The 16,053-nt window shown below is 35.1% G+C and overlaps 1 protein-coding gene across 1 annotated transcript in view; it reads right to left on the bottom strand.

Moving 5' to 3' along the window:
- Window positions 1-16,053, bottom strand: part of TPLATE (ARM repeat superfamily protein) — a 99,309-nt gene that overhangs the window by 60,069 nt on the left and 23,187 nt on the right. The window contains exon 5 of the mRNA XM_089787005.1: window positions 8,044-8,347. Within this exon, the coding sequence (XP_089643131.1) occupies window positions 8,044-8,347 (304 nt within the window). The remainder of the gene's footprint in view (window positions 1-8,043; window positions 8,348-16,053) is intronic.

Raw genomic sequence — 16,053 nt, 5'->3', positions numbered from 1 at the left:
TTCAATTACCATTGGATCATTTAGGGCATCAAATACCACTGTATCATTTGGGGCGTCAATACCAGTGTATCATTAATTTCCTTCTAATTGCTTCACTGTGGCAATAACATCAGATTAGAAGATATGCTCATAATCATTATTCTTGTAAATGAAAGACTGAAATAAAATCCATCAGATAAATCTATCTCTCGCAAATAAATATATTTCACGTCAGTTAGAAGATCAACCGATCTAACTGGTTGCCAATTATATTGACGACAAGAGTTGCTTTTATTTAAAGAAATAACTGTAACAATGATACAACTTAATTAATCTTAACTTCTACTTGAATATACATCATAAAAGTAAAAATATTTGTTTCCGACAAACGTTTGAATGCATAGCTTACCTTTATCTGATACATGTCCAACATATTGTGGAGAGGGGAAACATTGTCAGGGGCTTAACCTCCCAACCACGGACCTTAATTTTATCCCCACACTTTCTTTAACTAGAAAGGCCCTCCCTACCCAAAATAGACATGGAACACCTTGTCAGCCACTGAGCTTCCTTCTATCTAATCACACCACTTGACTTGACAACAGGAGAAAACAATAAACATGATCATGCATGAGCTATTAAATGATTCCTTTTAAAAATGATAAACATTGTTATATTACATCTGATTCTGTTTCATGTTATTGCAGATTCCTTTCTCTCACCTCTTCACCCTTTTCCTTGACTATACAACTGGGTGAGTCCCAGATGTTTGAATCTCAAAGCAACTCGTTCTTTCTGTAAATCCTCAACTAATAAAAGAATATTATATGTTTCCAGCTTATCACATTTCTGTGATCTAAAGAAGTAGCTATAAGCACTGCAGAATAATATCATTTAAATTCTAATCTCCAATGGTATAATAAATCATGATTTCATTACATGGCTACTTTGCTTTTATTTGCCATAAACAACTCTAACTTAGAGAAGGCCTAACCTATGATATTAAGCAAGATAATTTGCATCATGATATGAGTTGTAGCTTACTGTTATATAAATCGGAATGCTGTAGCAACTAGTAAGAAATTATATTGCAATGCTTGGATTTATGGTTAACCACATAACCTAGTATAATCTAAAGGAAAGAATGGAATCTTGCTGGATGCTCAACAACCCGCCTTAGAAAAGATCTTGAACGCTAAATTCCAAAATGAGTATTGCTCATGATTTCAGCAAGGCATCCGTGTATCCAAAAATTGTGGAAGGGAAACAATGCAATGGTAATTAAAATGATAACTGCAGGGATCTTTGAGTGCTATGATAAGGTGGTCGAGTAGTATGGAGAAGTCGGGTGATAAACAAGGAAGTCGAGTGTTAGAACAAGGAAGTCAGGTGCTAGAAAAATGAATGTCTTCCGCCTCTCTCGACTTCATAATATAAAGAGAAGAAATGTCTCTTTGGCTTCCAAGAAGCCATAACATAAAAGAAGTGTCTTGGCTCTTGGACGCCAAATAAATATGCCAAGTGTTCAATCGATTTTGAGTAAAGAATTGAATAAATAAGAAAAAGAATTTGAAAGGTTACAAATTAAAAGAATAATATAAACATATTTATTTACTTGCACGTAAATATATTTTATTAATATGGCACATATGAAATGTTTATCCAAGGTCGTACCTTTTAAATATGTATATCCAATACATGTTCTATCTTGGAAGATTTATTTTATCTTCATGTTCATGCATTTAAATGTACGTATTAAATTGATAAAATCTTGTATAAAAATAATATTACAATGCCACCTTTTATTTATATCTGTGTACGTACATAAATATGTATTAAAAAGATGTGGTCGAAAAGTCAACCAAGAGCTATTTGAGGTACGCATTAATTAAGTTAAAATGATTAATATTTTAAATGTTGATTTAATAGCTCATGCATGTCTAATGTCTATATCTTGTTATGCAATCACTAGGTCGTCAACCATGGTGATTCACAATTCATACCCATTTTCCCAATGATGGTGATGCTCCTGTGCCCAATTCTTTTTTGACAATGCTTCCACCTCTTCGACATGCTCCCTAGAAGGAAATTCTCCGCAGTTAAATCATATTACCCTAACAAGTTATTAATCATAAATGATCACAATGGCTAACCGCCTCTTGAATTCCATGAATTCGTGATAAATAATTAACTAGCATGTTATCTTCATATGAAATTATAACGACTAACCATCTTAACATTTCACAGGATTATAACAAATCTAACTGTCAAGTGACTTCATGTGAACCTCAACGGCTATATGAACATTTTAAATTGGGTTGAAAATTGGGATGTAACAAATATAAATATTCCTTGTCAAAGGATGGACCCTATTAGGAATCTATAACAACATTAAGTAAATATCAATCCCTATTAAGAAACTTTGAATCCCTGTTAGGAGATTCCAACTTTGTTATGAGTTGTGGAAGGCAGATGGACTCATTGTCCAAATAGCTTCAAGGGCAAGACCAATGAACCCACTATCCAAACGATCTTTGTATTATTCCTTGCAGAATAATAGAAATGAATTGTACTTCCTTCCTCTTTCTTTGTCCTGTCAACCGGACCTCTGCTCCTTCTGATCTTGATACCAAATCACGAACTTTGCATCCAATAATCCCTTGGATGGCTTACTCGCATTTACCAAACACTATGCTCCCTTTTGCACTTCGTATTCAATACTTGATACATACACTTCATCATTTTTCACAAACATGAAAAGCATCTTTCCTTTATACCCTATCTTCAAAATAATTCCTTCAATCGGCCTTGAGCCTTTCCCAATTAATTATAATAAGATAATTAATTCGTAATGACAATAGCATTGTTGGCTCACAGTATATACAAAACTTCACATGTGCAACTTCGGGACCTGCGCACTTGCTAACGTCAGCATCAGACTATCTTCAATCATTGGTTGATCGCGCATCATCAAATTATATCTCTGCTAGAAGATATAATAGGATCATCAAAAACTGCTTTCCATGCACTCTGTCTCTACATTGCTCTCAGCAAATCACTTATAGCGTTTGTACATCTTCGACTTAGATTCTGCGCATTTAACCTCGTCATCAGGACACAGACAATCAAAACCTTGTCGTACAACTATGCTACTCTGCCAATCTTCGCAGACTTACTGCTATGTTGACATCAATGACAAATGCAGTCATGAATGCAACATGTCTATACTCTCCAATGCTTTGGATACTCCCCCAACGGAATACCATCAACATTCATGCTAACAAACCCTTGATCGGAGAGAAAACCCCAATGGGGATGATACCCATAAGATGATGTACTAATTTAAAAGTTCCTTGTAAGAGGCTATGACCCTATTAGGAGACTTTGAATCCTTCTTAGAAGATTTCAACCTTGTGAGGAGTTGTTCTAACCCTGTTAGGAGTTGAGAGGAAGACAGTTAAATCCACTATCCAAACTGCTTCAACACTATTACACAAAACAAATCTCTAGGATAACATATCCCAAGTAGCGAATTGACCAATACAGCAACTTCTTTGCCAATACAGTTCCTTTGAAGTTCTCAACACAATCTCATCATCATCTACTGATCAAATCTGATCCAATCCTTGTTAGAAGATTTCAACCCTGTGAGGAGCTGTTCCAACCCTCTTAGGAGTTGAGAGGAAGACAGTTAAATCCACTATCCAAACTGCTTTAGAACTGTTACACAAAACAAATCTCTAGGATAACATATCCCAAGTAGTGATTTGATCAATACAGCAACTTCTTTGCCAATATAGTTCCTTTGAAGTCCTCAACACAATCTCATCATCATCTACTGATCTGATCTGATCAAATTTGTATCCTCGACATCAATATAGTACAATACACACAAAAATCACTTACACACTTACAACCAAAGAAACTTTTTTCCTTTATACCTTGTCTTTATAACTAATTGAGTCGGTCTTATGGCTTCCCCAATGTGCAAGGAGTAGTATAGGACCTCATTAAGATATTACAATACATGTTACATTACATTTACACATCCCAAATGATTTCAACCAAAAAGTCAGCTGGCAGTGAATATATCACACGTTATTCTTTGGTTGCCTTCACAAAATAATCTTTAGCATCTGCTACATGAACATAGCATCACAAAGATGTCTTCAACCACAATCCAAACTCGCTCAACTTAATTCCATGTCGCTCAACAGATACAATTGAATTACCACTAAACTGTTTCCTGCACATTGGCCCATAACCAGTCTCCACATATCCAGTTGTAACTCATGCAAATGTTCAAATTACTTTCCGTGAACAGAGATGTAGCATCTAGAAATTTCCCTGAATATGAATCTAAGCCCGCATAGTTTAACTCTTCATACCCAAAGCTCGCTGATCAAATCTGTCTCTGCAATGTACTGCAACTCTGTCTGTCATAAACCAGAATACATATATGTTGACATCAATGACAAAACAAGTCATGAATGCAACACATACGCAATCAATCCAAGTGTCAACCACTCAACCATCTCTCAACAAACTCTCCGACATGCTAAAAAACCTGTTACCAAATATTAAGGAGTAATCTTGAGATTCGAACAACCACCGTATCAAATAAGCAGATGTAGTCACCTCCAATAGAGGAACAACGGAAGTTGTCTTCTTGTAAATTTTCTTACATATTGAGAATTAAAAAATAGAACAAACATGAGTGACCATTTTTCAGGTAGTTTGCTTTTTCAACCTTCTATTCACTAAGGGTGTGGTCCCAAGCAGGGGGGTTCCTAAAAAATTCTGTGGTTGCTGCTGAGATTTTTAGGATTGTTTTGAAGTAGGAGATCCCTTGAATTTTGTAGTGGAGTTATTGCTTAAAAGTTTAAGCTCCACAATTTGTGGAAGTTGGTGGTCTCATGAATTTTTTGATTTAGCATATTCCATTCACATGGCTAAATATATAAATAGAAATGAAGAAAAATTGAAGATAATTGAAAATTTTCATATGATTGACCAGAAGCAGAAAATAAGCCGAAACAGGTGGGCAATTTATAGTCCTCCGCCTTTTCCACCTGCTCAAATCTACATCCCTAAAATGTAGGAGCTGCTAAATTTGAGAAAAAGATCCCAATTAATTTCATAGTAATCGTCTTTTGACTTCATGGGACCTCCTGCCCTATAAAAATAGATTGTGAATGGTGTGAAGACACTTATGACGATCAGATTTTGAGATCAAAGAACGATTGAAAATCACTTAGCCAAAAGGATGTGATGCAGTCGAGGATATGGGACCAAATGGATGTCAGCCTTGTCCTTGCTGCCAGCACCCAAAGACACCCCTAAGAGCTTCAACAATTTAATATTAACATATTCATGATTCAACAAATCAGATTCGTGCTAACACATATTCTCTCAAGCCTCAACATCAAATTTGATTTGTTCAACATTTAAGATAAACATACATGAGCATGAATTTTACAGAAAATTTGACTCTCACAAACAAAACCTACATCTAGAAACGTCAAAAATTAGCATTAACAAACCATTACTAATAATAGCCCCACTAGGCTTCAGAACTCTATCCAAAAACATGCACGGAGATACTTTGACAGACTCCACTTTTAAAAGCCTGGTGATAAAGATCCTCCTCTGGCTGGCATGGTCATTGCTGCTTAGTTGTTGTCCAGGCTTAGTCCTCATGATTTTGTACTGCTATTTCAGGGCAGGCCCTTTTTCTCAACTTGTACCTGTGCCTTTCTACCACCCTCCTTTTTTTGTTGATATTGTACTATTTTTATTATATAGATCCAAAGTTAATAGGATATAAGAATCAAAATACAACATTTGCAATCTGCAAAATGACCACATATATATACCACCTTATCCAACGCATGCAACCCTGGACAGACAACCTTCAATCTTCATAGTTGAGCTTCCTGGCAACCTACAAACACAGATGAAATCCATATGCATCCTTCTGTGGATTCTTTATGTTCAAGCTAACTCTCCTTCAATCTCCAAGCATTATTTACAGCTTTCCTCTTCAATCGAGACCCAAATTTGATATTGCATACATGTTAAAAAAGCATAATCCCCGTCTAGAAAAGACAATCCCATCCACTCACTAAAAACGGTCAAGTGGAGTGCCACTTATAATATGCTATATGTGCTTCATAGATTTTTTTGACACAAATTAGCCAGTTGGAGTACTTCAATCCTAACGATCAGTTTCAACAAATCAAAGATGCCATTTGCATGTAACTACTCTCATATGATGTGGCATAGATGCCATAGAAGCAGTAACAGTGGACCCCACATCGGAAGAGGAGTCATAACTTGTCATGAACCAGCATAAAGCTGCCAAGACAGGATCTCCAAGATTCTCACCAAGTGGAGCATTCCAGATGGCAAGAAAGATACTATTAGACTTCTTTAAACAAAATCCTAGAGATTTTCTCAAACAGAAGGAGACTAAGGTCCTTCAGGCATGGCACAAATAATCTAATAAACAGAAAATTATTTTATGATTGATGGTGACTACCTAAACCCTGAGATGCTCCTGCATCAGGATGCAAAAATCATAAAGCCAACTTTTTTTCCTTAGGTGAGGCATCATCAAATAATAACACACCCAGTGACGGAAAGATTTTCTGCTCATCTTTATCGCAAAAGGTAGAAACATCATCACTTCATAGAATTTTCATGGCTTTTCTCACCTTCTCAAATGATTGTGAGTGTAAAGAAAAATGTGAGATTATATTTGTGTCTTGGTGTGGGGTAAATCAATGTAGAATAAAACATTAGATCCATAATCATTACTGGACATGTCCGCATTTATTGATCTTGCCAACATGGGACCAATTATCAAACTTTATCGGTAAGTAAATGTCATTTTAGATGTCACTATCAAGTGAGACATCAATTTAGTATATGTGTCCCTTTGTTGAAGACAACGAGGTGGTTCACTTCTAATTAACTTATATATAGTTCAAGAGGGTGGATAACTCTACCCAACTCTGGGTTCCAAGCCGTAACTTCCTCTATGGAGGGTACATGCCATCACCAACATGCTCCCCAACCCTCTCTGGGAATCCAAATATGGCTTTCACAGTAAAAGGTAATACCTAAATGATCTTGAAATTTATCAGAAATTGTCGAAATGAAGAGTCATATCTAGTTGCCCGAGAACAAATTCCCTTGTATTTTCTCCACGAATACTTTTGAAGGTGCCAAAATATAAAAATTATATTTGATTTTGTTTGTGTACAATCTCAATTGTCAATATTTCTTAACATGGATACGGTCATGAAGATATTTGTCATTGTGTACAGCGAGTACATCTTTTTACACATAAGATCTATCCTACAAATCAGATGCAACATGCCACTGCTTCATGTGCTTTCAATTTCGGTTATGAAGTATAAATTAACATTTACTTTCTTTGCTTAACAAAAAAAATAGAAGATGGGTAAAGAATATTCCAGAGAAACTCAGAAGCATACCTTCAAATGCAATGTTAATCTTCCATCATTTGCATCCGTTTGGTGGTAAAACAGGGTGGATAACTCTACCCAACTCTGGGTTCCAAGGCATAACTTCCTCTATGGAGGGTACATGCCATCACCAACATGCTCCCCAACCCTCTCTGGGAAGCCAAATATGGCTTTCACAGTAAAAGGTTATACCTAAATGATCTTGAAATTTATCAGAAATTGTTGAAATGAAGAGTCATATCTAGTTGCTCGAGAACAAATTCCCTTGTATTTTCTCCACGAATACTTTTGAAGGTGCCAAAATATAAAAAATTATATTTGGTTTTGTTTGTGTACAATCTCAATCGTCAATCATTTCTTAACATAGATACGGTCATGAAGATATTTGTCATTGTGTACAGCGGGTACATCTTTTTACACATAAGATCTATCCTACAGATCAGATGCAACATGCCATTGCTTCATGTGCTTTGAATTTCGGTTATGAAGTATAAATTAACATTAACTTTCTTTGCTTAACAAAAAAATAGAAGATGGGTAAATAATATTCCAGAGAAACTCAGAAGCATACCTTCAAATGCAATGTTAATCTTCCATCATTTGCATCCGTGAGGTGGTAAGCTTCAACGTAGCATGGATCGCTGCTTCCAGATAAGGTGCACGCAGAAGGTGGGGCCTTCAAGTGAGCTGAATCAATTCCCTTTGTCAAAAGAAGAGTCAACTCACTAGGTGGTGGCCTCCAAAGCTCTTGGATTGCTGTACGAACCAATCCCTCTAGTTTCCTGTCTTGTGCTGTAGTAGTTTCAGAATATTGAACTGTAAGCTTGTGATGGCTAAATGGATAGTCTCCTCTAGCATCAGCAGCACCTGCCCATCTATTAAAAAACCTACTGGTCAAATATGTGCACATCATCCTTCTAACAACAAGAATGAAAACAAGGGTCAAAAAATCAGTGTTCAAACCAGATGTAGAACCAAAACTATATACACATTGCAACTGCTACTTGAATGTTGCTATTTTCAAAATAGTTTCAGCCAATAGAGACTCAGACAACACAATAAACACTTACAAATAGAAGTTGGGTCTAATTAAGCCCTCCACAAAATTAAGATGGATCAAAAACCAACCAGTATTTAAAGACCTAAAATGAAGCCATCAACACTAACTATTCACAAACACATTGCACAGACATTTTGTGTCTATATTACTAATGTGAACTTCACAAACAAAATTAGGAATGCATAAGCTTAAAAAGGTACAGCTGATTTGACCATGTAAAGAACTACGGTGACCAAAACTCGTAATACTTATAACATATACTAATGTGTTGAAGAAGTTGATGCAATTAGCAAATTAGCATGCACATTGCTATGAAAATGTGCAGATACAGCAACAATAAATTGCATCATCCATCAAAATCAGAGTTTTCATCATTTTTAATTGAACACTCGATTATCTTTTTTATAACATCTAAAATGCTGGTAAGTGGAAAGAGGAGTGCAATCATGGATAGCTGCTATTTATAAAGCCAAGAACACCAAGATAACATCAAATGACAAATTGTTTACTAAATGTGCATGTAAATGTCTATGTTGGATAAAAATGAAAAGTTATAAGCCTTTCTTCTAAAACCACTTGCAATGATAACACATACTAGATACAGAAGACTGAATAGTTTCCATCTTTAGATTTAACATGGGATATATTATCAGGAACCAATTTCCTCCTACAACTACCACTAGCTAGCAAAAGCTAAGAGGCTATTGAATAGATCTTGAAGGGAAGTCCATAAAATTATACGAGGTGTTATTTCCGTTTTGAACCCTATTATCAAGCAAAACATTTTTTGGATGGCATTCCACCATTCCATATGGCACACATTATTCTATTACCAAAAGACTCCTTAAGTAAGATATTCAATTTTAACAAATTTATCCAATAACCATAAGATCGGAAAATATGAAAAGCAAATGACAACTAAAGAATAAGAGTACTCCTAAAGTCTATCCTAACAACTTAATTGACCATTATAAACTAAATATAACAATATTGTTTTACACCCTCTCTTATTGGTCAATTTGTTAACTAGACCAAGGTTATAAAATTTTACTCCTCACTAAGAATATACTGCAACATCACTGATCCATCTTCTACAAGTTGTCATGTGAAATGACAATGAAGCTCCAAATTGTTACATCCCAATTTTTGACCTAGCTTGAAATATAGCCGTTGAGGTTCACATGAAGTTAGTTGGTAGTTTAATTTGATATAATCTGGCGAATTGGTAAGATAGTTGGTCGTTATGATTTTCAAGTGAAGATGACATGTTAGATGATCATTAGTCGCGAATTCATGGAATTAAGATGAAAGGTTAACTGATATGATTATTTATAATTTATAATTTAATTACAGAGAAATTCCTTGCAAGGAGCATGTCGAAGGGGTGGAAGCATTGTCTGAAAAGAATTTGGCAGAGCATCACCATCACTGGCAGACGGGTAAAGGACCTAGCGATTTGAAACAGGATACATCTATGGAATTGCATGAGTTATTTAAATAAATATTTTAAATAAAATAATTGAGTTAAAATATAAAATGTATCTTAAGGACTTTAATTTTTTTTAAAGTTTTTAATTATCCTTCTTTATAAACGTATATTTTATAAAATCGCCTCTGAAATCATTATAATTTAATAATCAATTAAGTAATGTTGATTGTACTTCTAAGATTTTAAAAATGTTCGAATTTTAACAACATTTAAATTATTATTTTCAAGTTATATTCTTTTATGCCTTCCTTGTTTTTTTAATCGATTAAATAATTGGAAATTAGAATCCATTATAATCTTCCAACTTATGTTCTTGTTTTTAATTAATTTACTTTGAATTTATAGTTGGAATCAAATGGTTACTTTGGGTATGCGAATAGCTTGTAATCGGCTTTCTTTTCTTTTTTTTATTTTATTTCCCTATTTCTTTTCAAATCGATGGAGTAAGACATTCGTGTATGATCTTGTAACGGCAGGAAGCCGTAAGGCCAGGTTCAAATAAATAAATATACGGGTCTTGTTGTCTATCGGGCACCTTGGGGATAGTCAACTCACATTCACTCTGCAATTACCCTGCTCATACCTATTACCTTTGCTCATGTCTATCACCCTGCTCAATTTCGAAACCTTTAACATCTGAACCCGTCTCCATATTGTTTCCCAACGTTATCTTTTGAGCTTTCTAAGCTGTCGACAGAACCTAGGTAATCATCATGATTATATCATCACATCCAGAAAGCTGTGGAAGTCTAGGAAGAAAGTGATGTTTACGGGAGTACCAAGCCATCTTCAAAGCTTGTGTCACATAAGGAAATAACTGTGCTTTCTTTTAATCTTTTTCCATTATCACGTCCAAGCTGAGTCGGCCTTTGAATTCTTTCAAAAGGAATCCCATATTTCCAGTATACAAGCAATCTTCAAAAGATTAGAGCAAAACGTAAACTTCTTTTAAGTCTGTATTTAGCTCATGTGAACTGTAAATAAGCCAACACCTTTAGTTGGATAAAAACTTTGGTCAAAGTAATACTCCTAATCTGCTGAATGTCTTAAAAGATAGAATAATCAATCAGGTGTATTATTGCTGAACCTAGGGAGAAAGATTGGTATATTTGATGTCTTATACACCCAATGATTCACTGGCAGTCATTCTATTTTCTTTTGACATGCTTACTACTTAATGAAAATCTACAAATTACAGAGGCACAACCTTTTTGTTAGGACAATATTTCCTATTCTTATTTGATTTCGATTATGGTTTAAATTGAAATTATGGAGGCCATGTAAAGTGAGTAGACAAGTAGCATAATAAATTCAACACCTAATGCTTTTATTCATCAGAGCCATACCTGTCAATTGTCAAGTTTGTGCTAATGTCTTCTAACTTCCTTTGGATCTAGTTAGGCTTTTCGTGTGGAACTAGGTTATGAGAATATTACATGAATGCCTGAATTCATTATTTCCAATCTAGAGACAGAAATTTTAAATGCCCTGGAATCTTTCAAAAAAAAAATTGATGGTGCTGACATTTCCTAGAAATGTACTCGATTTTGTATATGTTAAATTATAATGTATGAACATAGTTTGTGAAATGTTGGATACATGTATAATTGGCAGAATCAGTTAACTTGAGAATTTCATAATACCTAGAACTCACCCAACTGTGTAGCCAAGAGAAAGGGTGTTGAGGTGAAAAAGAGGAATCTATGATAATTGAATCCGTAATAGCTGTGACATACCAATATTTATCAATTAATATGAATCAATTGATAGCTTATGCATATTCCTATTATGGAAGATCTTCTGCTGCCAAGATGTACGATGAGTTAATTACCAGGAAGTTCAGTGGATGGTAAGATGTTCCCTGTCAATTCCGGGTCAGGAGGGCCTTTCTCGTTAGAGATCGTGTGGGGATATGTTGTGGTCTGAGGTTGGGTGGTAAAGCCCTGGCAATGTTTCACCTCTCTCAAGATGTCAAATATGCGTCAAACAGAGATAAGCCATAAAATCAATCGTTTATCGGAAACAAGTATTATCATTTTTGTTTATGAGAAGGTAAGATTAAATTGAAATATTTCATTGTTATCATCATTTTACTTCATATAAATGAATATTGAATATAAGTAATTATCTAATCTTGAGAAACTGTCACAGATAAGCAATTGGAAGGAAAAGAAATCCGAAGCCCTAATTGGTTGTATGACAGCTGGAACCTTAATTGATATGGTGGTATGGAAGCCCTAACTGAATCCGTGGTATCGAAAAACCTAGTTCAATCCGTGGTTGCGGAAGCCCTAAATTGAATCCGTCATCGCGGAAACCTTAGATAAAATTCGTTGTCGCAAAAGCCCTAAATTGAATCCGTCGTCGCGGAAGCCCTAAGTGGTAAAACAGTACCAGAATCCCTAAATAAACCGATGGTAATAGATGCCCTAATTGGTAAGATGATATGTGATGCCCTAATTTAAGTTATATTGGTATTTAGTGGTATTCATCAAATGATTTTTGAGATAGCAGTCGATTTGAGAAATTGTTATAGTGTATTTGTGGACTAACCAGGTGGTTGCAAAAGCATACTTAGATGATTTTCAGTCTCAGTTTTTCCGAGGTATGTGATTTCAATTTCTGAAGTAATTTAATTAAGAGGTATTTCAAGTATTTAGTTAAGAAATTTTTGTTAAACTGACTTTAACGATAAATCTTTTTCACATGAACATGAATGATGTAATTGCCTTCTTATGAAATCGAAGTTATAACCGTATTCTATGCATTTGATAGATGTTAATTTAGACCCGGGAAAACCAGTTGTTACACAAATGTTCTGTAAGCTCATGGCAGGCAGGATTCTTGGAAAGCTTTAGCACCACATTATCACAATACAACGGTGAAGGCCCTACTTGATATACATGTGCATATCTAAAAGCAACCTCTAAGGCCATATTGTCTCGCATGTTTTGATGGTTCCCTAATACTCTTCTTCTATAGAGGAACGAGCTCTTTTTTGTTGTTTCTTACTAGTTCACGACTACTCTCGTACCAAGATTACAAATATATCCAAAAGTAGACTTCCCATCATCGACCAAGCTTACTCGATCTATATCAAGTTTCCAAAGTCTACTGCTTAGAGGTGGTAATTATATAAACAGTCATTATTTTTGGTACCATGTTCTACCATCAGCAATTTGTTTTTCTCTACTGTTTGGAAGTTAAGGCTACACGAAAAGTATATATATATATACAAGTTTCATTCGATTTACTCCAGATTAAAGAGAACCAGAAGTTATAGAGTACAAACACTATTGCATTGCCTGTATATATAAGAGTTTCTGCTAGATTAGCAGAAAAAAGCTGGATGAAGCATGTGAAGGTAAAATAGAAGCAGTTGAGTTAATGATTGTTTCTTTTGCAATTCTAGTTTTCACATAAATCTTGTTCTATTGTGTAGATGTGTTCACTATTTGCATTGTTATCGATAATGTTTTGATGTTAGTGTAAACATGATGGTTTAATTTAAAAAGTAGTAAATAATGACTCACCCCCTGCCAACCCTCTCAGTATTTGTGTGTATGATGCTAATTTGCATTTGCTTACATTCTCCCTGAGTTGCATTTAAAGGGGGATGCTGGTGTGAACATGGGTTTTTCTGATCCGGCTTCCCCCTATGTAGTGTGAACAGAGGCATGTTATCTAACTAATTCCTAGTTAGGTCCTTTCACAGATATTTGTACATTACGTTTACTTGAGGAGTTAAGAATCTTTATACAAAAATACAGTTGTCATGTTAACTTATCCTATCTTATCATGAATTGTCTCCTTATATAGGATTAAGAAAATTGTCTAGTGCTACCTCACAACCATGCCTATATAAGCAAGGCATCATATGTACATTTTCATCTTCAATGCACCATAAACAATATGCTCTTGCTACACTCTTGTAGAAAGCTTCTTTCAGTTTTATTCCTAAACCGTAACATGGCCCTAAAAGAGCCTATTCATTGTCCATTCTTTTCATTTTGTTTGCAATTGAGCTCTCTTCTCATTTGGTCTCCATTTTGGCATTTTGAAAGCAAGGTCATCATTTTGAAAGAGGATTATTCGTAGTGTGTCAAATAGCTTCTACAAAAGACTTCTAAGCATCTAAGATAAGCATTTGATCCCATTCTCGAGTTCTTTAACTGATATTTTTTTGAGATTTTAATGAGTTTTTTAAGTTTTGGAAAAGCTTTTACAACTTTTTTTCCATTTTTTTTTATGAAATGAAGAAACAAGTTTAGCTATCTATTTTAATATTTTTGTATCCTATTTTTGCAGTTGTATGCTTGATGTTCGTAGTATATTTCTAATTTATTTATTTTTATTTTCTTATTAGATTCATAGATTGTATTGTGCACAAATGGCCACTTCTGGTAGTCAAAGTTCAGTGGCAGTGCAAGGTGAACGAAGTGATAAATTCAAAATTGATGTAGGATCTCCATTATGGATACATAGAACAAGATTATCACAGGCTTCAAGAGATGGGTCATACATTTTGGAAATGTAATGTAGGTCATAGTAAACCATTTCAATAGGTCATATTCTCAGGTCAAAACTCATTTCCTGGGCCCTACTAGGAAAGGACAAGGAATGAGCAAAGGAAGCAAAGATGGAAAGGGGATGACTGATGCACAATTAGCAAGATTTAAAAGAGAACAAGAAGCTGTTGATCATGTGGTTAACAAATCAAGAAAAAGATTTTATCAAACTCCATCCACAAAGAGCAAAATAAAATTGCTTACTGATCAAGTTGTATCCTCTAAACATCCATTCTCACAAGTACCTATACCGAGAGAGGAAGAGGAAGAAGTAGAAATTTATTGACCACAAAAGAGGTCCATTGGTTTCCACATTTAAAATGGAGCCAAGAAAGCTTGTCAATCAAGCAATTGCACATTGATTGCTTACTGATCAAGTTGTATCCTCTAAACATCCATTCTCGCAAGTACCTATACCGAAAGAGGAAGAGGAAGAAGTAGAATTTATTGACCACAAAAGAGGTCCATTGGTTTCCACATTTAAAATGGAGCCAAGAAAGCTTGTCAATCAAGCAATTGCACATTGCCTATATGTCAATGGTCTTCCTTTCAACTTGATGAGATCACCACATTGGAAGGAAATGGTGGCAGCCATCATTAAAGACCAGCTGATTACTCTACTCTTGGGTATGAAAAGGTGTGTACTAATATTTTTAGCAAAAAGAGAAGACTTCTATAAAGAAAGCTCTTCAGCCAACTAAACTTCTTGGAAAACTTTCGGTTTATCTATTGTGCTTGAAGGATGAAAGATATAAGAAATTGGCCATTGATGAATGTGATTGCAATGTCCCCCAAAGGGGCAATGTATTTTACGATGGTTGACCATGAAGGAGAAGTTAAGGGTTCATAGTTCATTTCCAGAATTCTCAATGAGGCCATAGAGATGGTGGGTAGTGAGAATTTGATCCATGTGGTTACAATAATGCCAAAAAGTGTAGGGGTGTAGGTGCTTTGGTTGAGAATCGATACAACCATATTTTTTGGTACAACATGCACCATACACTCCCTCAACTTAGTCATGCAAAAAATTGGCACCCAAATAGAATGGGTGAAGCAAATATACCAAGGCAGAAAAGAGATACAAATGTTTGTGACTAACCACCACATGTCACAATCCATATTCGGATCATTCCCCAAGTCGGAGTTGTTGAAGGTAAATTGTATTTAATTGATTTTATTTATTTATTTAATATGAATGAGTTTAACACTCATGTTCAATTTATCAAATTCTATATAATGGTGCTTAATATTTATTGACATCTTGTTAACTTGCTTAGGTTGTTGAGACCCGATCCACATCACATATTATTGTTAGGAGATGACATGTCAAGGTGCAAGGGCATTGAGCCAAATGGTTGTTTCTAGCCAATGGGGTACATGGAAGGCTTTGAGTTCAGATAGAGCCCAGAAGATCAAGGCTTTGGTTTTGGATGGCATTTGGTGGTCTCATGTGCAGTTTGTATT

The sequence above is a fragment of the Cupressus sempervirens genome, chromosome 6 (genome assembly GCF_028749045.1).
Source record: "Cupressus sempervirens isolate cs-2001-9-10 chromosome 6, ASM2874904v1, whole genome shotgun sequence".
In the NCBI taxonomy this organism is placed as follows: domain Eukaryota; kingdom Viridiplantae; phylum Streptophyta; class Pinopsida; order Cupressales; family Cupressaceae; genus Cupressus; species Cupressus sempervirens.
This window is presented reverse-complemented; position numbering and strand designations above follow the sequence as displayed.